General features: G+C 40.2%; 1 protein-coding gene and 1 long non-coding RNA gene across 6 annotated transcripts in view; one reads left to right on the top strand and one right to left on the bottom strand.

Annotated features, from left to right (window-relative positions):
- LOC134804781 (potassium voltage-gated channel protein Shaker) overlaps window positions 1-23,369 on the bottom strand; it is a 189,491-nt gene that overhangs the window by 53,867 nt on the left and 112,255 nt on the right. Inside the window, exon 1 of one of the 5 annotated variants that reach the window (XM_063778017.1) lies at window positions 16,595-17,371. The exons of 3 other annotated variants lie outside the window; for them this stretch is intronic. In XM_063778017.1, the coding sequence (XP_063634087.1) occupies window positions 16,595-16,704 (110 nt within the window). In that variant the 5' untranslated portion in view covers window positions 16,705-17,371. Of the gene's footprint in view, window positions 1-16,594; window positions 17,372-23,369 lie in introns of those variants that run through there. One more of the 5 variants, XM_063778016.1, reaches the window with a different exon arrangement.
- The window catches only part of LOC134804932 (uncharacterized), a 297,802-nt gene that overhangs the window by 47,822 nt on the left and 226,611 nt on the right, over window positions 1-23,369 (top strand). The gene's annotated exons all lie outside the window — the stretch shown is intronic.

Raw genomic sequence — 23,369 nt, forward strand, 5'->3', positions numbered from 1 at the left:
CTTAAAGACGTTAATATTCAGTTATGTCATGTCTATACTTCGTTTTTAAGCATTATTGAAAAAAATAGTAAGTAGGTACATACAAGTAGAGATGCACCGGATATTAGGTTACTATCTGGCCGGATACCGGATAGTAACTTGATTTCGGAGTAAACAAATTGGATTTAAGAAACAGTCACGGTCATATCGTACTCGTTTATTATTTTAAAACGATTTAAACATCGTTAGCATCGCTTTTTATTTTCTCATTCCGGTATCCGGCCAAACAACTATCCGTTGCATCTCTACATACTAGTATTAACTTAGTGAAGTACATAACTATTCGATATCGAGTTCCGTAAACGTAAGCCGGGTCAAAAAGTTCAATCTCAATACATACTTAGGTAAGTGAACGCTTTGTGGCACTTGGCAGTAAGTACCGAACGAAAAGTTACAATTGCAAATTGGAGTCAGTGAGGTCTCGCGCGCGAGTACCAGCGCATGCGTCTGTGTGCGTGTATTACACACACAAATACAGTCTCTCACGTCGCGGCTACGCCCCGTCAGAGCGACGGGTATATTCACCTCGAAATCTCAAAATTGAATTCGCGCTCACCTCCTGTTTCGTCTTCGGATGTCATGATTAGGTACTCAGAAAACGTCAAATATTACATTTTTAGTTTTTTTTTTATTAAAAAAAACGAAACGTTCAGATTTGAGCAAGAATATAGGTGCGTTACAATTAATAAACAGTAACTTGGCCGACTTTTCTGGATCTAGACGATTTCGTTATAGGTAATGATGAAATCACCTAGCACTTACGCCGCCGCTAAGACGTTCCTGTACCGACTTGTTCGATATCCGCATCCGCATAAGCTCCGCATCGATTTTATGCGGATGCAGATGCGGATGCAGATGCGGATGCTGAAAATAATGCGGAAGTTACGCGGTTGCGGATGCGGATGCGGATGTTCGCAACATCCCTGATAATAATACACCGTGTTTTTTTTAACTCTGTTAGTTTCATTCAAGTGTGCATTCCTGAACTTAAATTAACCCTTTGACCGCCAAGGACGTCTATTGACGCGCGCGGTTACAGTCCATATCAACCTTCGAGCATTCTAACAAGATTCAAGTTGACAGCGCCAACATGGGCGTGGCGTTCTAAGGGGTTACTTTCTCAAAGACACCAGTGTATTCGAATTAACTCCTTTTTGGTGAGAATCAATAATTTATTTTTATCTCATAAGGTCCCTACGAGCATGTACATTTGCCTTGGGACCTGTTTACGTATTATAGAAAAACCCGGCCAAGTGCGAGTCGGACTCGGGCACGAAGGGTTCCGTATATACCATTACGCAAAAAACGGCAAAAACATCACGTTTGTTGTATGGGAGCCCCACTTCAATATTTAAGATATTCTGTTTTTAGTACTTGTTGTTATAGCGGCAACAGAAATACATCATCTGTGAAAATTTCAACTGCCTAGCTATCACGGTTCATGAGATACAGCCTGGTGACAGACAGCCAGACGGACAGTGGAGTCTTAGTAATAGGGTCCCGTTTTTACCCTTTGGGTACGGAACCCTAAAGATGAACAAAATAAAATACAAATTTTTGAAAATTAACTAAGTATGCCGTTTAGTTTCCTTAAATGTACTTTACCGATACCCGGAAGATAACGGAGTTTAAAAAAATCACGGTGTATATAATATGTTTCCGTTCTTTAATGTATCCACTCGATTGCAACAATTAATTATTAGTTGCAACGTTTCGAATTAACTAAGTGTTTCACAAGTGATCCAGGTAAGTATATCAGAAACAGTACAATCTATTGCAGTAGCCACTATATATGTTGAGTGGAAATGTTTGATAATTACAGTACCATACTCATCTATTCTAGGTCATTGCGCTAGTTTCCGTCCAGGAGCCTAGCCAAATTGTCAATTGTTTGCGCTATGACAAAACGCTTTCTGAACAAATATTAAAAACAAAATAAAATAAATATTTAAGCGGGGCTCCCATACAACAAACGTTATTTTTTTTGTCGTTTTTTGTGTAATGATACGGAAACTTTCGTGCACTTGGCCGGTTTTTTTCTCTTCCATTCTCCTGTTTATATCGTCCTTTCTTTCTCGTATCCTCTTTCACACAATCCATCCATCGTTTTTAGGGTTCCGTACCCAAAGGGTAAAACGGGACCCTATTACTACGACTTCGCTGTCCGTCCGTCCGTCCGTCCGTCCGTCCGTCTGTCTGTCACCAGGCTGTATCTCACGAACCGTGATAGCTAGACAGTTGAAATTTTCACAGATGATGTATTTCTGTTGCCGCTATAACAACAAATACTAAAAACAGAATAAAATAAAGATTTAAATGGGGCTCCCATACAACAAACGTGATTTTTGACCAAAGTTAAGCAACGTCGGGAGTGGTCAGTACTTGGATGGGTGACCGTTTTTTTTTGCTTTTTTTTTCGTTTTTTTTGCATTATGGTACGGAACCCTTCGTGCGCGAGTCCGACTCGCACTTGCCCGGTTTTTTGGGACTACCATCTACTATCAAGTAATGCTGCTGTACTGTACGGTATCGCGGCGCGGGTAACTATTATCCCTGTCCATTGGCTTGCAACGGCAGTTTGCAACTTGACGCGCATCTAGGTATTGTTCAAAATATGCACAGTTGCCAGGTCGTTCCTTTGTTTGCGATAGACTGAAATAGGGCATTAAATAGCTCGAGCAGCTTAGTGACCGGATTGTTGGATCTAGATAAGTTTTACTAGTGAGACAATGTTAACCATTGTTTCGTGACTCATGACTATAAATACATAGAAACAAGTGTATTTAATAGTATTTTATCTTACTAGTACTTTAGCTCCTACAACTAAAGCTATTAAAATGATATTTATGACCGCATCATTTAATAAGTTAACATCTGTCATGCAATGTGGAGTGCATCAAAGTTATAAAGTGTGTGAATTTCTTTCGCGCGCGAGAACGGAACTCATGATTCTTTATTCTTTATATGATAAATAGATCGCCAGTTTTCTTACCAAAACGCTTATTATTTTCGTAGTCGACATCTAGCGTCAAGTAGCGGATTTATCAGTAGGTACTGCTACTTGATACTAGATGTCACGTGTGTCGCGACTGACGAAAAATGTATTGCTCAACTTTACAATTAATATTACAAGCAGCAGGAGTTGGAAATAGAGCTCCGGTTAATCCGGTTATAATATTAGCTGGAAATTGTTGAGCATTAGATTTTTTGTTCGTCGCGACATCTATTGTCGAGTAGAAGTACTGATAATTCCGCTACTTGACGCTAGATGTCGACTACGAAAATAATAATCGTTTTGGTAAGAAAACGAATGTATGAAGTGAGCACTCTATGGTTATGGTATAGGTGCCATTCATTAAACTCACCCAGATACTTCACTAGTTAGATGGCCCTGTACTTGCATGTAACAGTACTGTGAATATGTTTTATAATAATTACATACTAAACTAAAATTCGTAACCCCGCGGACTAGATTTACAGATAAAATGATAAGGTAAACGAAAGAAAACGTACTGGTGCTCGACGCGGTCCCCAGTACATGTCATCTTGAAACTTAAGTCATTCTCATTATAGAGGTGACAGCAAGGTGTCATCTATTGGGCATTAGCATGTCGAGCACTCGTACGTTTACCTTACCAGGAATAGTAAAAAAAATAGTCACAGGCATATGTCTATAAAAATAATTGACCCTAGCGTTAGCGAAGGTCTCCGTTTTGACTCCGGCATTTTGTTTTCGTATGTCCGGATGTGTTCCCCTACAGGTCGCAATTTTTAACCGATTCTCGTGAAATTTTGTGACCAGTTTTATTTATTTATGTTTTGGAGATCCAACAGCTATCTATACAGAGTATCACAAATGAATAAGAAAACTTATGATTATTTTTGTTTTTATGGTTAAATAGGTTTTTTTTTGTCGTACCAGTACCTATTTGAAAATTTACCAAAATGCGGAAATTGCCATTAAGGACTTAAGAGCCAATAGCGTCTATGGCGCTTAAGACCATTGTGAGTTCACTGTGATAACGACTGAACGAACTATCTAAGTACCTATATTTTTCACTTTTACATTTTCTAAGCTTAGCGTTCGTAGCGTAGCGTATATTTGCGATATGGCTCCGCTACACAATGGGCCAGCGCCGGCCACTCCAAGGGACGCAGCCATACGGTAGAATGAGATAGCAATATCACTTGCTCCCTCTAACGCATAAATCCGTCCCTTGGAGTGGCCGGCGCTGGCCCATCGTGTAAAGGAGCTGTTAGCGAGGTCTACAGCTCACAAAGCCACTAGTATCGATAGGTTCATATTACTTACATATATGCTTACATTTGCATGCATTAGGTAGTTAATGTGATGTAATCGGTCAGAAATTTATTTAAATAACACAGCCATAGATGGCTTTGTGTATTAAATCTTATAGGTGCCGGGCTAGCACATGATTGGCGCGACAGTATCTCGCGGCGGCAAGATAGACTACCCGTCCCTCTTTTGTTAACATAGTTATAAAAAGACCGGTAGTCTATCTCGCCGCGTGATACTGTCGCGCCATTCATGTAGTTGGCCTACTGTATGCTGTCCCAAACATAAATATAGGATCATATTAACCCGTTTTCTCCTCCGGCCCCTTACCTACGATCCGAGAAGACTTGGAGCAGCGCGCAATGCAGAGTGCGATGCGGTAGATGTAGCAATAAATTTAAGTAACTTTGCCGAGTCATTTCTCCGCCGGGGGTAACAGGGAGTCAGGGCGAGAGTGCTGCGACTGGTAACGTCTAATTATGCAATTAGTTTTACAACAAAATTCATGAGTATTGTTTAGAGTAGTGTAGTAACCTTGGGCATAAGTTAGTTTATCACGGTCTTGTAAAATCACATAAAGCTACTGATAACGGTAGTGACAAAATACCTAATTATTTGTGGTTGTAAAACGGCAACCGGCGAGACTAAATGACAGTAGTTACTGTAGTTAGATACGCTTGTCTATGTTTCTGTGATATTGATGTAAGGTTTGATATCGCCTGGCATATCCTAACAAAGCGATAGGGGTGGCGACAATGTCTTTACCTTATTCAGTACCTATGTACCTACTTAATTGATTTGTTTAAATAAAGTAGGTAAGAAATACACACAATGTTTGTAAATTGAACTTCCAATACCGATGACGTATTTCGCCACATCCGATCGATCACGAAAGAATCAATACAGTGAGTCATTCTTGGCTAAATATATTTTTGAACAACTTTGTCATCCACCGTTTCACACAACGTTAGTAAAATAAAATTCCTTGCGCTCGGAAATTGCCACGTATGTATAATAAATAGGTACTTTTATAAATAATTAAGTACCTAAGTAACAATTAAATACCTGCATACTCAAATACCCGTTGTGGAATGTTGTTATGTTTATGTGCTGCTCCATAGCTATCGATCGGTTAATGGGTTTTGTCTATTTTTTTCGGAAACGAATATTAATTGTATTATAGTAGATGACTGAGATGTACCTATTAGTTAGGATGGTATTCACTCTCTCATTAAGCAAAATGTGAGGCGCAAATAAACATTGGACTAAGAAATAGGACAGGTGGAGTACCTCCCTTAGTTTAACTAAGTAAACGTGAAAAAATGGCATTAGACGCGGTAGAAATAGCATTTGATATTGCGATCTGCTCAAAGCCATGTTACGGCTTTTGTTCCGGAGAAGGTGAATATTAAAACGCCTTGGCGTCGAAATATAGGTCACACGAGATATGATTCGGACATGAAAAGAATTCTCGAGACACACTTACCAGACGTCACTCGACAAGGTTTGTTAGTTCGGACGAGTCGAGAGTGAGGCGCTGTTAGTGGACGGCGCGAGTCGCGAGGTGGCGCACTCACCAACACATGTCGAAATACTCCATGACAATGTCGATATACATGAGTGTGGAGAGCAGAGGCGCAACGCTCGCAGCGTGTGGCGCGGTCGCTGCCAAGCGCATGACGCACGCTCATATCCTCGCGCCCGAAGCGCAGCGCACTTTACGACGTGCTCTGCGGCTGCATGACGCCACCAATACGATTATACTGTTTGCTTACACCGTACCGTACGTACCTTTGGTCTCCGCCTTCCTCCTGGGCCCGGGGGCATTCCTGCCTCGGCCTGAGGACAGGCGTCAGCCCCCATTTCTCAACCAACTCTATGCGAGCAATGGTGGCTGTTCAATTTGAATATGTCATCGGGTCGGTGCTGGTGCGGCGGTGCAGCGGGGACGCGGCGGAGGGGCTGGCAGGCCCGCTGCGCCCCCGGGCCGGCTCGTCGCGAGCGCCCCGGCCGCCACCTTACTCGCGAGGCATGACGGCCGCGCCCCGGGCCGCTGCGCCGCCGCTCCTCATGGCGCGCCTACAGCGCCGCGCGGGCTGGCACCATCGCGCGCCAGCACTGTGGCACGCCCAACCGACGACCCGCACTCAGGTGTCCTGACCACCAAACAACCGCGCACTGCGCAACCGGCGAGTCTTCCCGTGCGACCGGTTCCCGCGAAACCACGCGCTTTAACTTCTAATCCGATATGCTTGTTAGATATGTATGCGCTGTTCGTGCGGCGAGCCCTTACGTAATGAGCTAGGCGCGTGCGGCGGCGCCTCACCGGACACGACGAGTCATGGTCTCGGACAGAGCCGCGTTGCGGTCGCGATGCGCGAGCGATCGCGTGTGTCGCCGAAGCGCGGCGGCGGCATACTAGGGCGGGCGCGCGTGCGTCCTGCCGCCCGCCCTGCCGCGCCACCCGTGTACCCGCCCGCCCTCGCCGCACGCGTATCGACACAAACGGGAACCACTGCATCGCGGTCCGCGGTCCGGCATCCCTAGAGCGAATCTCACTTCATGAGCATGACAACGGTTGAGGAAACTATAAAATCATGTAAATAGATACTGTCTGTGTACTTACTTTAAATTACCTTGTTATAAAGGTACTTATCTTTTTTCTGTCATCAATCATAAAATGAAATAACCAGTTCAACATATAGGTAGGTACCTATAAGAACATACCGATGTATGATTGGGATTCATTTGAATTTGAAACTCATACTTTCTGATTCATAATGGCGACAATCGCGAAAACCGATGGCGACCCATGTTGGAATCCCGCCTCGGCTACCGAAGGCCTTCGCCGTTTCTAAGGTTCCTTTCCCCAATAAGAGTTATACCTAGGTATATAACAACTTAGCTTACGCTGCCCGTCCGTTTGTCTCTCCGTAGTGTCCGTCAGAGGACTCTAACTATTTATTTCGATAAGCATTTGCATTTAGATAGTGCTATTTGGTGAAATTGAACTGCTTAGGAAGACCAGAATGGAACTCCTCTATGCGAAAAATAAATTCTGTTTTGAGGCTGATTGTATTTAATATGAAATACACTATGGTTGTAAATAATTTAACTGGGCTTTCAAACTGTTTTAAGAAGTCGGTTTTTTCTATTAAAGACTATGGAATAAGTTTTCATTAAGTAGGTATTGCTATAGTCTGTAAAAAAGGCAACCTGATTGTGAATGTTCATATTACTTCATATTATCAGACACCAAGCAAATTAGTTCCGACCTATGAGCCAACAAAGGCTCCTAATATTTCTTCGTATAGGTACCTACGTTACGTTGTTCTGGACGGGGGCCAATTAATTTGAGATGTTACTCTCACGGGCTTCCCATTGTTTACCGACAGCTCGGTACCAAAATCGCTTATATTTATTTTATTATTTATTACTATTCGGAGATCCAACAGCTGTTAACATGTTAATAGGTTTTATAAATGTGATACAAAAAGCCAATTACAGGTTCTCACCAGTAAATACAGATTAAGAAAAACAATTGGTGGTTAGCACTATTGCACTACACATTCATTTCAACGCCAAAGGCAGAGTAGTTAATATTGAATTCGTATTACTTGGTATTACTAAAGAAGATTCAAAAGAAATACAGATTAACAAAACAATTGGTGGTTAGCACTTGCACTACATATTCATTTCAACGCCAAAGGCAGAGTAACCAATTTTGAATTCGTATTACTAAAGAAGATTCAAAAGAAATAAAGAAAAAACACAGCACAATGAAATATGTAGGTATATTATAGCTACTCGTACTTAAAGCAAGATTATATGTATAAGAGATTTATTTCCGTTGACTGGATACCTATAAACTCGTATCTTGACAAAATTTAAAGAATTGACGATATTAAACTAGACAATTACAATTAAAGATATTACAAAATTACAATTAAAACGTTACATTAAATTAAATGATCAAAATCACATTATTATTAAATTATTATAGACGACTGGTCTGGCCTAGTGAGTAGTGACCGGCTTTTGAAGCCTATGGTCTGGGGTTCAAGTTTCGGTAAGGGCATTTATTTGTGTGATGAACACAAATAGGTATGTATTTGTTTCTGAGTCATGGGTGTTTTCTCAGTTTTCTATGTATATAAGCAAATATATAAGTAAGTATTTATCTATAGAAGTATGTATATCGTCGTCTAGCAGCCATTACCATTACAAGCCTTGCTTAGTTTGGTCCTTGGTTGATCTGTGTAAGATATTATGTCCCCATATTTATTTATTGATTTACTTATTTATTACTAAAGACAGTAAAGACATAAAAAAGAAATAAAAAAAAAACACAAATATTTAAGTAAATATAAATAATCATTCATTAAAAATGTAGGGATGGTCTCCTCAGACCATTTTAGCGTAGCAGCATGGGATCTGGTAGCTCAATTCTGTCAATTTTTGCTGCTATTCGATTCCATTTCATTCCAGGATCAAAAGCTTCTCCGAGACCAACCTAGGTTGTTACATTTGCGTTCCAGTAATTTACGAGGCATGCGCGGAGCCGAAGCCAATACGTAGGGCCCCTTTCGACAATTTATTGAATTTAATCAAATGTAAGGGGAATACAGAGCGGATGTTACCTTTGCCCGTGTCATGGGATACACGCAGAGGCAGCATCTGCCAAGGTTCTCTAGTTGATCTCTAGTTGATCAAACCTAAAATGTACTTGACTTGTCTGTAGTGATACACTAAATAGGTACTGGGTAACAGTAAATACACAAGAAGGGAAGAACGACACCCCACAAAAAACGACATTTAAGATGGTTTAACTATATAAACATGTAGCCACAACTTGCCGCATCAGGAACATTTTGGGCATACACCTGAAGGATAGGGTCACAAACGAAGGGGTGCTTGAGATTGCTCAGCTGCCCAGCCTCTTTATGCTGCTAAAGCAGAGACGCTTACGTTGGCTGGGGCATGTGCTTCGAATGCAACCTTCTCGTTTACCGCGGCGTGTTTTGCTTGGTGCCATAGCTGATGCCAAGAGAAGCGTCGGTCGGCCAATGTTATGACATAAGGATTGCGCCAAGCGAGACCTGCACGCCTTCGACATCCCGGTTCACAAATGGGAGAAACTTGCCGAGGACAGAGTTAAGGGTCGCAAATTATTTTTTTTTTATTTTTTTTATTTTACCTAGAAGGGTCCAATAAAAAATATAATAAAAACGTGGACGGTCAGTTTAAGCGAACGAGATGGAGGCCAATTCTAACTTAGAGCGTTTTCACATTATCCGATCCGATATCGGGTGTAGGATCCTACACCCCCATAGTCAGGCCGCGGGGGCACGCCGGGGCGCCGTCATTAGCGGTCACGCACACTACAAAAAGCATCATGCCTACACATAAGCACACAAACAAATATTATCGGTCCGACAGCTGACGGGGAGCTCCGACATGGCAGAATTTATCGGAAGCGCCTTTCCGATATCGGATGTCGGAAAGCACCTATGACAAAAACGGCTGCACGAGAGTGCCATTGGCATTAAGTCCGCCTTTTTGTGTTATCTATCGTTTTTTTAGTAATTATGATTTATTAAATGTATAAATAAATTACACAGAAACACATATTTCATACATTTTACTTCCTTCCGACATCCGATATCGGATCGGATAGTGTGAAAATGCTCTTACACACCAAAATGAGGTAATGAATCCAACTGAATGTCACTAGCTAAAGCTCCTCCAAGGCCAATGTAGGTGATTACCTATCCAAAAGGCCCGACGAAGAACCGACGTAACGGTGCTTATAATAATACAATTTTTAAGTTTAAATATGAGAAGTAATGTCGTTCAGGTTAAAGGATGACTCACGCTACAACGGGCCGTGCCCGGGCCGAGGCGACCGACATGTCATTTTCTATGACGGCTGATCGGTGATCACTTGGTGCTTTCCATAGAAAACTACGCGCCGGAAGCTCCGGCTCGGCCCCGGCCTGGTCTAGCGTGAGTCAACCTTAAGGCTTTAGAAGGCTGAAGGCCCACGAAGCCTCGGTTCGGGGCAACTACTAATAAAATTATAAAGGAGATAAATTTTAAGAAAAAAGGTTCTTCTAAGGTAAGGCAATAAAAACATTGTATTGGTCCGGATTCACCGAATTGCGTTTTACCGTTTGGGCTTGCGACGACCCTCCACGCGAACAAAACCATTCATATCGATCGAATGTAGAGGACTCTATAGATTATTTCAAAACCTAGTATGTTAGTTAACAATTAACGTTGAATCTAAGTGTGAACGGCAATGTACGCTGACGCACACATGCAAATGCATCTCGCAAGTGATTCACCTATAGTAGGCCGGCACGGAGCGGAGCGGAGCGGCAAAGCGTCCCTACCGCGCGGTTCAATGCGCTGATTGCAGAGCTCGGAGCTGTGACGTCACCCGAAGGCGGACAAACACGACCTATTTTACTATACCTTTCGGGGGATGTAACGCCGCGTCCTGGATATTAAACGCTTCAGCTTCGCCCGGCGATCCATTTTACACGGTTAAATAATAACCTAGAAGAACCGAGAGAGGAAATACATAGGACCTTTTCGTTACTAATTGTTATTGTGCAGGTAGGTAATGTAAGCAGGTTAACCCGGGTTAGTGGCCCTTATAGAATGTATGAATTTACTTACGGTAGGTATATTACTTAATAGATAAAATATGGTTGTTATATGTGATGGGACAGCTACCACAACAACTAAGTATGTCATATTCTTGACATCATGCGCCTCCAGCTGTTAAATTCATTTATGTTATCACTACATCTTATAAAACAATGTCCCCCACTGCGTCTGTCTGTATGTACTTATATATGTTCGCGATAAACCCTGAAACGACTGAACGGTTTTTCATGCCGTTTTCACCAACCAATAGAGTGATTCTTGTGGAATGTTTCGTATAAATTGTTAAGGATTACCCGTGCGAAGCCGGGGCGGGTCGCTAGTATAACTGAAAGGCAACGTAACGATCAACTCTGAGGACGTGCTACGCCGCATGTCGTAGCTCGTAGCACTCCTCGGGCTACGTATTTGATAATTTGTTGTAGGACCCTACAGTTGTACCTGTACAACTTCTTCGTATTTTACTGGCCAAAATTCAAGGAAATTAGCTAAAAATGAAACGTGCAATTAATAGGGAATTGAAGAACCTTATAGACCGAATTTAATTGTCATCGAACCTGTACCCGTACCATGAGTCACTGACAGCGTCAAAACTGACCTGTACGCTAACGTCTCCGTAATTTACTTTCTATACATCTCTACTACGCTACACTAATATGCGAGTACGAGCGAGATGCATAGCGTTCCTCTGAATTTATCTATGTGTGGCATGCTAAAAGGGCCTTTTGGATCATTAATAGAGTAGAATTTGGGGTGGCTCGCTCGGTTTTAAGGTCCGGTAAGTGGACCGGTCACGAGTATTAATCTCAGAAATCGAGGTTTCGTTCACGACATTTTCCTCCTCCAAAACTTAACCAATCGTATCGTAACGAAACCATACGCCAGTGCCTTAAGTTGTTTAAAGGCGATTACGGCATATAGTTGTACGGTTGTTTCCGTGAGCTTCTAATATTTTATTATGAGTAGTTCTGAATAGAGATATACGTGACACTACACAAAACACTCTTGAGACCAAGCAGCTACCTAGGTACTCGTATAAGATATTCATAATCTAATCCAAATTATTTAAAGGTCTTTGGATTCATTACAACTATACTTAGGTAATTGGGAGGTAAATCGTTTACTAGCTTATGATGAAATCGGAAAGTCAATAAGCCTAGTTCTGTAGGCCGTTGATCATCGAGTTCAGGCGAGCGTTCGCCCTCAACGTATGATCTCAAACTCCAGATTATTTGATGACTCGTACACGGGTTCGCTTGAAGCGAGCGTTCGTTAAGCCGCGGGAAGATCCAGCTTGTTCATGCACCGCTAGCCGGCACGGCGGCGCGGCGCGCTCCGGCCCGCAAGCCCGGGCCGCGGGTGGCAAAGGCCTCGCGCCTCCCTCCCCCTACCGCTGGTGTCCGGAATGATACAGCAGTGCGACGCTGGGATGCTAGGACTCTAGACGCTTCGTCGCCGTCATGTAGCGTCGTCAGCCGCCCTTGATGTTATTCTAGGTCAGCTTCTAAATTGATGCATGTTGTAATTTTAACACAGCGGGCATTCTGTCAGCCGGGAGGAGGGACACGAAAATTAAGAACCAAATAACGAAATAAAAGTATCGTGTCAAGAGGGTTGTTAAGGTATCGTATACATATACTATGCTGAACTCCAAAATTACTTACTGGTTTGTTAAATGGTAAGATTAGAAAACGATAATCAAATACTTAAACTAAATAATTTGCACAGTAGTAGGTATTCCCACCTCCACTTTTCAGGAGGCCAATTCGAACGTACAATTTGATATTTAAGGTTGTCATTTGCGAGTACATTTCACTCGTACTTGCCCATCCAGTTGCCATGAGATATATCGGAGCGGCCAAGGTATTTACAAATATCTGAACATAGCCTCTATTATCAAGGCGTTCATGTTCAGATATATTTGAGCACCTTGGCCGTTTCGTTGTATCTGATGGTGACTGTACATAGGTATATGTTGGCTTGACGCACTAGCGATTGAGAATTAAATGACATCATGTAGGTAAGTTTGAATTGGCCTCCAAAATAGATAAAAAACCGGCCAAGTACAAGTCGGACTCGCGCACGAGGGGTTCCGTACCATTACGCAAAAAACGGCAAAAAATCACGTTTGTTGTATGGGAGTCCCACTTAAATATTATTTATATTCTGTTTTTAGTATTTGTTGTTATAGCGGCAACAGAAATACATCATCTGTGAAAATTTCAACTGCCTAGCTATCACGGTTCATGAGATACAGCCTGGTGACAGACAGACAGACGGACGGACAGACAGACGGACAGACGGACGGACAGGCGGACAGCAGAGTCTTAGTAATAGGGTACGGGTACAGAACCCTAAAAAGCAACAACTACATAGCTATAATATTTTTGTAAAACCAAGTAAAACTGTCTCTGATTCTATCAATATTAATTTTAGAATTAAGGTTTGGCACGTTAGCGCCATCTGTCGATCACGCATGGGATCCGAAGTATTTACGTACGAAGTATTATTAGTTTTGTTGAACGACGCTAGGTGGCGCTACTTCACGGTAGTCTGCATCAGTTCTAATTCTCTCCGCAAGATGGCACAGTCTTTACTGGTGTCTTAGAACTCATCTTCAAACCTTGCTTTAGCTTTACCGCAGCACGATTATAACAACGATTAGGATAAGCCGCTGGCTCGTGGCCAAATATCAAATATCAAAGCGACAATTTTTTGCCGCTTGACAGTTCCACGCGGGATACTCTCGAAACTCGTATCACAAGTGCACTATGGGATACAAAATACTTTCGCGTAACATTCAACACGTTAAAATGAAAGAAAACTGTCTTCGAGGCTGAGGGTTGTGAAAACTACATTTTGTCACGTTGATTTTGGCCCTAAAAGAAAGTTAGTATTCTATATTTTTCAGGTTATTTCATACTTCAGCACTTTTCTGTTGATAGAAACTGAATATTATGTTTTTTGTGTGACACTGCCCGATTCAAACTTTAAGACACGTCAAATATTACGGCTAGATACGATATGGATTACATATGTCACTATCAAATGTGACGTTTCTTCAAACAAAAACGTCACATTTGATACTGACATATCTAATCCATCCTAAATTTCGAATCGGGCCGTAGTTAAGTAAGGAGAGGTGTAGTTACCTATCGCTTTAATTTTAAATAACAAAATGATTGCAATTTCAGAATACTTCACTTGTTTGTTCCATCGGTTTGTTCTCTTAAGTTAAACGAAGAAATCCGATAGAAAAATTGCAGCGGAGCTACCCGTTTGATGACGGATTAACTGGGAGATTACACCGCGGCCTCACGCGATTCAATAAGGCATTCTTGTTCATAGCCAGGACCTATGATTTTTATAAGTACTTAGTTTTAATTTAATTTCAAAATGCGCAGAATATTTATGTTGACATGAACTCCATTTTAAAACTAATTAGTACTAGGTGTAGGTTAAGTAGGTAATACCTAAGCACACCTACTGATTCATTCATACATATATCCACCTAGACGTAGATGTTAGGTACATCTACGTTAGTTACTACTTGTTTGCGTCTGCGTAATGGGTATGCATACAATAGGGACATGCACAGAAAAGCAGAGTGTAAATACTCTAGATCAGTGGTGGGCAAAGTACAGCCCGCGGGCCAGCTCCGGCCCGCAAAAGGACTCTCTGGCCCGCCGCCGGTCCTTCGAAATAATTAGTATATGGCATGCGAAATAATGAAAATGCATTTCATCTGCAATTCTGGCCCTCCTCTGAAATCTCTTAAACTTTCTGGCCCCCCGTAAAAAAAGTTTGCCCACCATTGCTGTTAATGGTGGGCAAACTTACAAATCCATACTCAATATCTCACGAGTCCACATCCTTAGCTTAGACCGATATGCGAGTGTGTGTATTCGGTCTGCGATTTAAATTGGTATGGAAGTAGTTTGAGCGTAGAGCATTTAGTAACTGGAGATGCCTTGGCTGTCATTTTCTGTACAAAACAGTCTGCCGATTTTTGCAAGGGAGGGGACGTCCAATGTATTGCTATTTCTACATGATTTGTACGTAACGTACAAATAGCCATGTCAGTCCATACAAAAGTTTGTACAATTTGTGCAAGGAAAGGCAGAGGGGTAAGCTCTTAAAGGCGACTTCGGTTATTAAATGCTCTAAGAGTTTGAGTCACGGGGAAGGACATAGGAATAGTTTTTAACCTGGAACTCATCCCTCAAGGAGTTGAAAACAATGGAAGTAGTACATATATGAAAATATTACTTTTTCACAAACGATGTCGCAGGCAGACGCTAATTAGTAATTAATATGTTAATAGGGCGATATCTATTTTCATTCTCTTAAGTGGGTAGGTATATATAGTTTGAGGTGGTAGGTATATATATTTATAAAAACACCTATTTATAATGCTTTAAATATGTACCTTTTGTTGCATTTCTGGGGGTTGACGTTAACATAACATCACTGGAAATTAAAGAGCTATTTTTTATTGCTATCCTATTAAAATTAGGTAATGTACAATTTTATTGCTATCCTGTTTTAAGTATTGCTATGTTATAAGAAAAACTAAACACTGCGAATTAAGACTTTCAAAACTTTTAAAGTTATTGATTTTAGATAGATAATACAGGCCGCTAGATATTCCTAGTATATGTAGGTACTGAAAAGTGATTTACTTTTGGACGCGTGGATTTGTACCTATGTTCGTTGTTAGATATTCTACATGAACAAAAGATAAAGTCGGACCAAAAAAAGTCTGCAGTGGATTTGGTAACCTACGCAGTGCAAGTGTCATTTATACGTCATAATTTCATAGAAGTTTGACGTTTAAAATAACACTTGCACTGCGTGGGCTATCAAATCCGCTGCAGACTATTCTTGGTCTGACTCTAGCAGTATTTTCATCAACTTGTTAATAATTTTACAACAGTCAAAGAATTTAGTTTCCTACCCATTTAATTTTAGTACTTTGTTACAGCGACAAAAGTATGAGGTCTCTAGCGACTTTCATATTGATAGTCACTGTGACAAGGTATGAAATGGGTCGGAAATTAAATGCCTAAAAGTATGAAATATTTATACCTAGGTACCTACTTGTATATTAAAGCTCAAGTAAATTTATTTAATAAAACTAACGGTAAGTATATACAATCATAAAAATAAAACTTATAAATGTATCTGAATAAAATCATTAAATTACTATGCTAAATATAATATTTTATTCAAAAAGACCTCCACGAGCTACACCGGATGCAAAGGTGTCCATCACACTTCCCGCGTTACCACGTTGGATGGGGATACTTGATAATTTGCACCAGGTACGAACCCGCGCGAGCATCGGAGGTCTTACCCTAATTCTATATCCCACCTCCATTATAAACGTTTATAATTAGAGGTAGGCAATATTTTTGATTTCTTATTTGTATGACTAGTTTCTTAGATTTTTATAAGTCAATATGACCTTTAGAATAATCTGAAAAGATCGAGCACAATCCATTATTCACTCATATGACGTCGTCGTTTAATACATGTAGTAAGTGTAAATACGAGTATGTATGTTTGTGTGTGTGGTGTACTCACGCCTCGGTGTTGTCGTCTCTGGACTCGGAGCGCTCGGCGTTGGCCTGGCCGCGGCGATGCCGGGCGCGCTGGTCGTCGCCCAGGCCGTACAGCCCTGCGACCGCTGCCATCGTGCCGTCACACCATTACCGCTCGCACCCGGCCCCACTCATATAGTCAGCGCGGCGGTCGCGCATCGGGCCCGCGGCACAAACTCTTCCGGGGACACCGTGCACATTTTTACCATGTCCCTTAACTAAGTACTGCCCTATACGATCAGAGCTAAAATCCCATCACAACCCGCGTACTAACAGTCTTTCGTGCTCCTGTGACAGCTCCGCTGAGCACAGGTGGACCTCGCCTCACCAGGATTCGACTTGGTCGAGTATACGCTAATTAAATATGCTAATTCGAAATATTTGGACGCATTGTTTGGTATAGTACGTAGGTTTAATTTAAATCACAATTTTAATTATTGCATCTTATCATAAGTTTAATTCAAATAACTATTAAGCGAAACTATTATTATCTAAAGATTTATTGTTGTCATTTCTTCGATTCTCATTAAAATTTCATAACGCGTATGTATTTATAGTTCCAGTGTCACTGAACGGGCCGAGCTGCGGCATCTGTGAAAGTAATGAGGTTTCTCATTTTATATTTCTGTCTTTTCCCGACGGCATTTATAGATAAGTATTCCGTAACGGTGGTTCCCGCTGCAACATCTTATCGAACCACTTGGAAGCTAAAGTGCCTGCGGAAGCAAGATGCATCTTTCCCAGATTTCAAGATTTTAGGTAGCAGTCATTATGTATAGAGTGATATCTTTCGTAAGTAAATACAACACCCAAATCGTGAATCGTGAGCTACCTATTCGAAGTTTTAAGTTCGATGAGATTGGATCAGTTTTGATGAATAGCTTCATTAAAAACAGTATTCACGGCCCAAATTGCCAATGTCCCCATCAAATAATTATTCAATAAACTTTACCAGGGCCTACATTCGCATAAAAGCCGTTATACCCCTTTTTATATTTTAACCTTTTTTTTTCAAGACACACAGTTGCATGGTTATTTTAGGTTGCGGGTAAGTATGTTAGCGTCGAGTGGGCCTCGTCGGCGACCCGGATCAAGATAGTCGCCAAATTAGATCAAGAGGCGCAACTTGGTTGGTCTTTATTTGGCTCAGCCTCATCTCAATGTTCTTGTTTTGCGCAAAACTTTCAGGAACATAGAAAAAAATGTGCATTCTTCCAGATGGGGCTCTTTATATTAAATGCATGTAGAGGGAATAGTTTAAAGCAGAAAGCGAATAGTTTTAAAGAAAAATTAAGTACCTACATGTACAGGTTGGCCCAATAAAACATTGACAAATATTTTTTAGGTTGTTTTTCTTACCTACTTCAACATCTTTTACATATTGGAATAAAAATGACGACTAGGTACAATAATTTTACTAAAAAACGAATTATCTTCGAAATGTCTTCCTTTATACTTCGTTTTTTGTAGCATTAGAAAAAAGACTACATACTTAACCATTGACGTGTATTTTTATTGAATAACACTTATGAAAAATAAGTCACACTAAATATGTAACAATTATATTGGTAGCATATAACTCAATATTATGTAAGTACCTAGTCTTTTTCTAATGCTAAAAAAATGTGGTTTTACTTTAATACAAAAACGCACTAGGTTGTGAAAATGATCATCAATAATTATTCAACAGTAAAAATAAAAATCTGTTTCTACGTTTTTTTTGGGCCGTTTATTACAGATTGGACTATGGTCCAATCTGTAATAAACGTCCATTAAACACGTGACACGTGAAAGGCTTTAAGAAAAGCTATAAATAAGCACAAGAAAAAGCAAGCGAAGGAGCAACTTTTGACGGATGTTTTAATGAGCGACCGTGTGCCCGGAGTCGCGCTCGAGCACCTCGTCAATTATGTATCATATCATATATAGTATGACGTACAGTACAATGACGTGTATTTTATGTTTGGTTAGGGTTCCGTACCCAAAGGGTAAAAACGGGACCCTATGACTCCGCTGTCCGTCCGTCTGTCCGTCTGTGTGTCTGTCACCAGGCTGTAAGTGTAGGTAACTCATGAACCGTGATAACTAGACAGTTGAAATTTCCTAAGATGATATATTTCTGTTGCCGCTATAACAAAAAATACTAAAAACAAAATAAAATAAATATTCCAGTGGGGCTCCCATACAACAAACGTGATTTTTTTACCGATTTTTGCGTAATGGCACGGAACCCTTCGTGCGTGAGTCCGACTCGCACTTGGCCGGTTTTTTTTTATCTATTCCATCGCAAGTTTTTCGCGGCTCTCGCTCGTGAGTTGTGCTGCCAACACGCGACAAGCCCTCAAGTCGCGCCGAATTGTTTCTTCTCGCGCCTGTCGCGGTAAGTTATGCTAGAGGTGCTGGAACTCACGTTAGCATCCCTAATTTAATGCGTAACAATTATTTTAAATAGTTAACCTTAGCAATTAACATGTAGGTAGGGACATATGCATATAAAATAAATTGATAAAGTATTTTTTTAATAGGCGCACTGAATTTGATATTTTGTAAAAGATAATAAGCGAGTAATATTCATTGCAAAATGGATTGTTACCGACGTTCTCACGCGCACTTATCTACCTACTTGAAACCAAATTTTTTAGAGCATTGTGAAACCCATATACATATATTTCATATTGAATAGGTATTAATCCTACCCCTAAAACAGAATAGAAACTGAATAAATAGTTTTCATTCTGTTGTAGTCGAATCCTGATTAAAAAAAACCTTTTTCTCCTTTGATATTAAATGAACCTTACTCGTAGTGCTTCTCGCTTGTTAAATAAATAATATTGCGCACGAGAAGCTCTGTGACCAATGTCAAGTCGTTATCAAAACCCTCAGTAGAAATTGTTAAAGTTCGAATAACGCGGCTCTGGGGGGCTAGTGGCTAGCGCACGTGCTACGAGTATAAGAGTGTTGTTCGAAACTAAGTGCCATGGTGCCAACTGCCGCATTTAATATGCGCCATGAAAGCGGAAAGCAAATTAATATTGGTGTTGTACACAAGCTGCGCCGACCGCGGCCTCCGCCAATGATTTATGGTTAGCACCATACCTATCGGCCTATTTGTATACCAGCTCATATTAACGCTGTAGAGTAAGAATTAAACAAACCAAACTTCTTATTATCGTTAAGTTCTTTACATGTTGTGTCTATAGGCTGAATTAAATGCTCAAGTGGCCCGAACTTGGCCTCAAACTTAATGACCCGAGGGCCGCAGCCAGGCCATCACTTCCTTTTAATGGACCGGCGGATTATATGATTTATGTTTTCATTTTTGGGCCCCTGGTTCAAAAGTTTGACCCACCATAGTGTTGAAGCGAAACAAAAAATTCATTCCATACGTGTAGGGGATTCCATATTACGTGTAGAGGACCTCCCGGACCAACCCAGATAACGAAATACTTATCGTTTTTCGGTTTCCGCTGAAGGCTCTCAGTCCGTTTAACATTTTTAACTGGTACCGGCACTTGGCCAATAATAAGTAAGGTGCAGCGGGCCAATTACGACTATGGGGTAATTTCAAATAATCGAAATATCTTCCATGTTTTACATTATAAACTAGAGTGCCATATACGTCCAGATAGCGAATAAGATGTGTTGTGTGTGACTCTAGTTAATAATGTAAAACATGGAAGATATTTCAATAAGTTGAAATTATCCCGTAATCCAAATTGTCCCGCTGCTGATATTTTAGGTACGGCTTTGTTGGCGTCACTAATTTATATAGCCATGCCAAAGTGCAAAGTATAAGTATAGTCTAAAAATGTCATTGATTTTGGGTTAAAAAATAAACTTTTTCAATGTAGTGTGTAGGTATGTATTCTTATTGTATGTTTGAAGAAAACCATTTAGATATCATAAAACTAGGGCCCTCGCCTTGAGTGTAAGACTTTTCAGATTATTTTCCTCGCAATCGAAGTGAAAAGTAGAGTGCATACTAGAGCATAACTTCATACCCATTTTTGCCGTCGACCAATATTAACATTACCCCTCGTCTACCGGCGCGGGCTGATATCCTGATAAATTGCCCCGGATAATATAAATTGTTTTATAACTAATAACTAGCAAAAAGAAGCCAATAACGCGAATGAAAAATACTATTATAACAAATAACATTTCCACTGTGAAATTAATTGAACAGTAACAAAGACTCATTTTTTAGGGTTTCGTAGTCACCTAGAAACTCTTATAGTTTCGCCATGTCCGTTAGTTATTGTGAACACATAAATCATGCATGGCGACAGAACGGTACAATAAAAACTAAAAAAAATAAAATTGGGTACCTCCCATACAAAACGATTTAAAAAAAAAATTGTTTTGCTTTGATCCAATAGTGTGGGATTTCGTTGGATAGGGTTTTAAAAACGAATCGGGTCTCTAAAAACCATTTTTTGTTAAAGTGAATATTTTCGGAAATATAATAGCTCCGAAAGAAAAAAAATATGTGTCCCTCCCCCTCTATAACTTTTAAACCATGGGTTCAAAATATGAAAAATATCGTGAAACAAAAGCTTAATAAATACTTTAAATGAAAACTATAGCGAACATGATCGGTCTAGCCGTTATTGAGTTACTTATTGCAAAAAAACTTCTCTTCTTAGTAAAAAGACGTAGGGTCAAAGCGCTGCGAAGTTACTCCCTTGTGCTTATTAATCTACATGATACTAATAGCCCCCGTTTGGCCTATTGTGACAGAATGGGACGAAATCCCACACTGAGCATGGGCCGACTTGGCCGATTTTGTTTTAGTTTGAGAAAATTAGTGATTTAATAACGTTATCCTAGATACGAATTTACACTCATTTTACGTTGTTACACTTGTAGCACCTAAACAGGTGTATCAAAGGCGCCTAAATACCTATTTACTTTAAACAGTGTCTCACGTGACATTATTGTAACCCGCCGGCTCTTAAAATTAGATAGTATCTTTTCGCTTCGTCGAGCAGCGTTCTCCGCTAGCTATCAATCAGTGTAAGCCAGATTCATTGAATACTGCCAGGCAGGGGAAACCCTCGCCAGATGGGACCAAAAATGTTGCCATCTTTTCTCTTAACTATTTCGTTTCGTTGCATTCTGATTATGTACGAGTATAACATTGTCGAATAGAGCCGACCAATAGTAGATTATCTCGTTGTAATAAGGTTTTCGAATGATTAGTTACTTAGGTAACTGTGGCCACGATGGTACGGTAGACTATTTATAAAAACACTGTTAAATTTAATCGGTGATCAGGAACCAATTTTTCTAATTCAGTCATCGATGGCGACCACATTTAACTATGAGACCAACCCCGAAATCACGATAAAAAAATGTACTCTTTCATAGAAAATATCAACATCAGACCAGTCGAAATGTATGAAACAGCCAATTTTTTTGTGATTTCGGGGTTAATCCTATACCTACTTAGTTCAATGTGGTCGCTATCGATCACTGAATTAGAATAATTGGTTCTTGATCACCGATTCTTGGTATATTTATGTAAACAAAAAGCGCATAAATAATATAATATCAATGTCTTATAGTAATAAGGTCCCGTTTTCACCCTTTGGGTAACGATCACGATAAAATTTGACCCAGTAAATGAGATGACTTGGCACTTTTTCGCAAATTAAAACGCCTGGCAATGTTATATTCGGATTAAATACATAATTAGCTATTATATCACACCAAACTCAGAGCTCTATAAATTGTACACCTTCAATTTATTTGACACCTCTCACACCCACCGCTGAACAGCTGCCAGGCACCCGAATTAATTAATAATGATAGTATCATGGTCTAATAAAACATGGTCTTCTATTCCCAGAGTGACACGGGCCTACGTCACAATAACATTGCCACTTTATTTCAACATAACATGTTACATGGGTACATTATAGCTATGGTTAATAAGTTAAAATATTTCTTTATAATTTTATAATTTTCATTTATATGTATTTTATCTTAGATTTTACAATAACACGTCATTTTTAATTATTCGTTAGCATTATCTTCCGATTCACGAAAGAAATTTCAGACGTTCGGGTAATTCTGTTTACATTACTGGCAACACAGGATAGCGCTGTCACATTTGACAATTCGGATCTAGATAACTTCATGCCCTGACCGTCATCCTTGTCGAACGCGAATTAATTGTTATTTCCTTCTCGCTCAGTGTCAGCAGTCGCAGTGTTTTCCAAACTTTTCACGTCGTAAGCTTGGTAATTAATCTGTAACTGTGAATTATTTTTTCAAACGTTTGTCTTGTATAGATAAATAAAGTTTAATTCAATACATTAGATTTGTTTTATTTTACTATGTTTCTACATGAATAACTTAAAATTAATGCCGTTAAAATAATTTTCACCGTTGGTTAAAATTCTCCCACATTTTAAAGTTTGAGAACCTGTAAACAGCATGATGACGTCGGCCCGTGTCAGTTAGGTCATACGCGAATCTCGGAATAGAGTACCAGGCGGAGTATATTATTATACCATGGATAGTATGGCACACTAACTAGAGGGATTTCGTTGCTCTATAAATTGCAAACCTATTGCCGTAGCTAGCTCTCCGTCTATAACGCGACGCAAGACGCAATTAAGGACCTGTTATAGTATCACTTGAGAATAAAGTAAATTAAGTAATCAAAAATGTTAAACTCCATAGAACGCCACGTGACTTATAATTGTTGTAGATGGTACTAGTTAATATGTTTGCATTTTCTCACGTTTACG

Source organism: Cydia splendana, chromosome Z, assembly GCF_910591565.1.
Source record: "Cydia splendana chromosome Z, ilCydSple1.2, whole genome shotgun sequence".
Taxonomy (NCBI): domain Eukaryota; kingdom Metazoa; phylum Arthropoda; class Insecta; order Lepidoptera; family Tortricidae; genus Cydia; species Cydia splendana.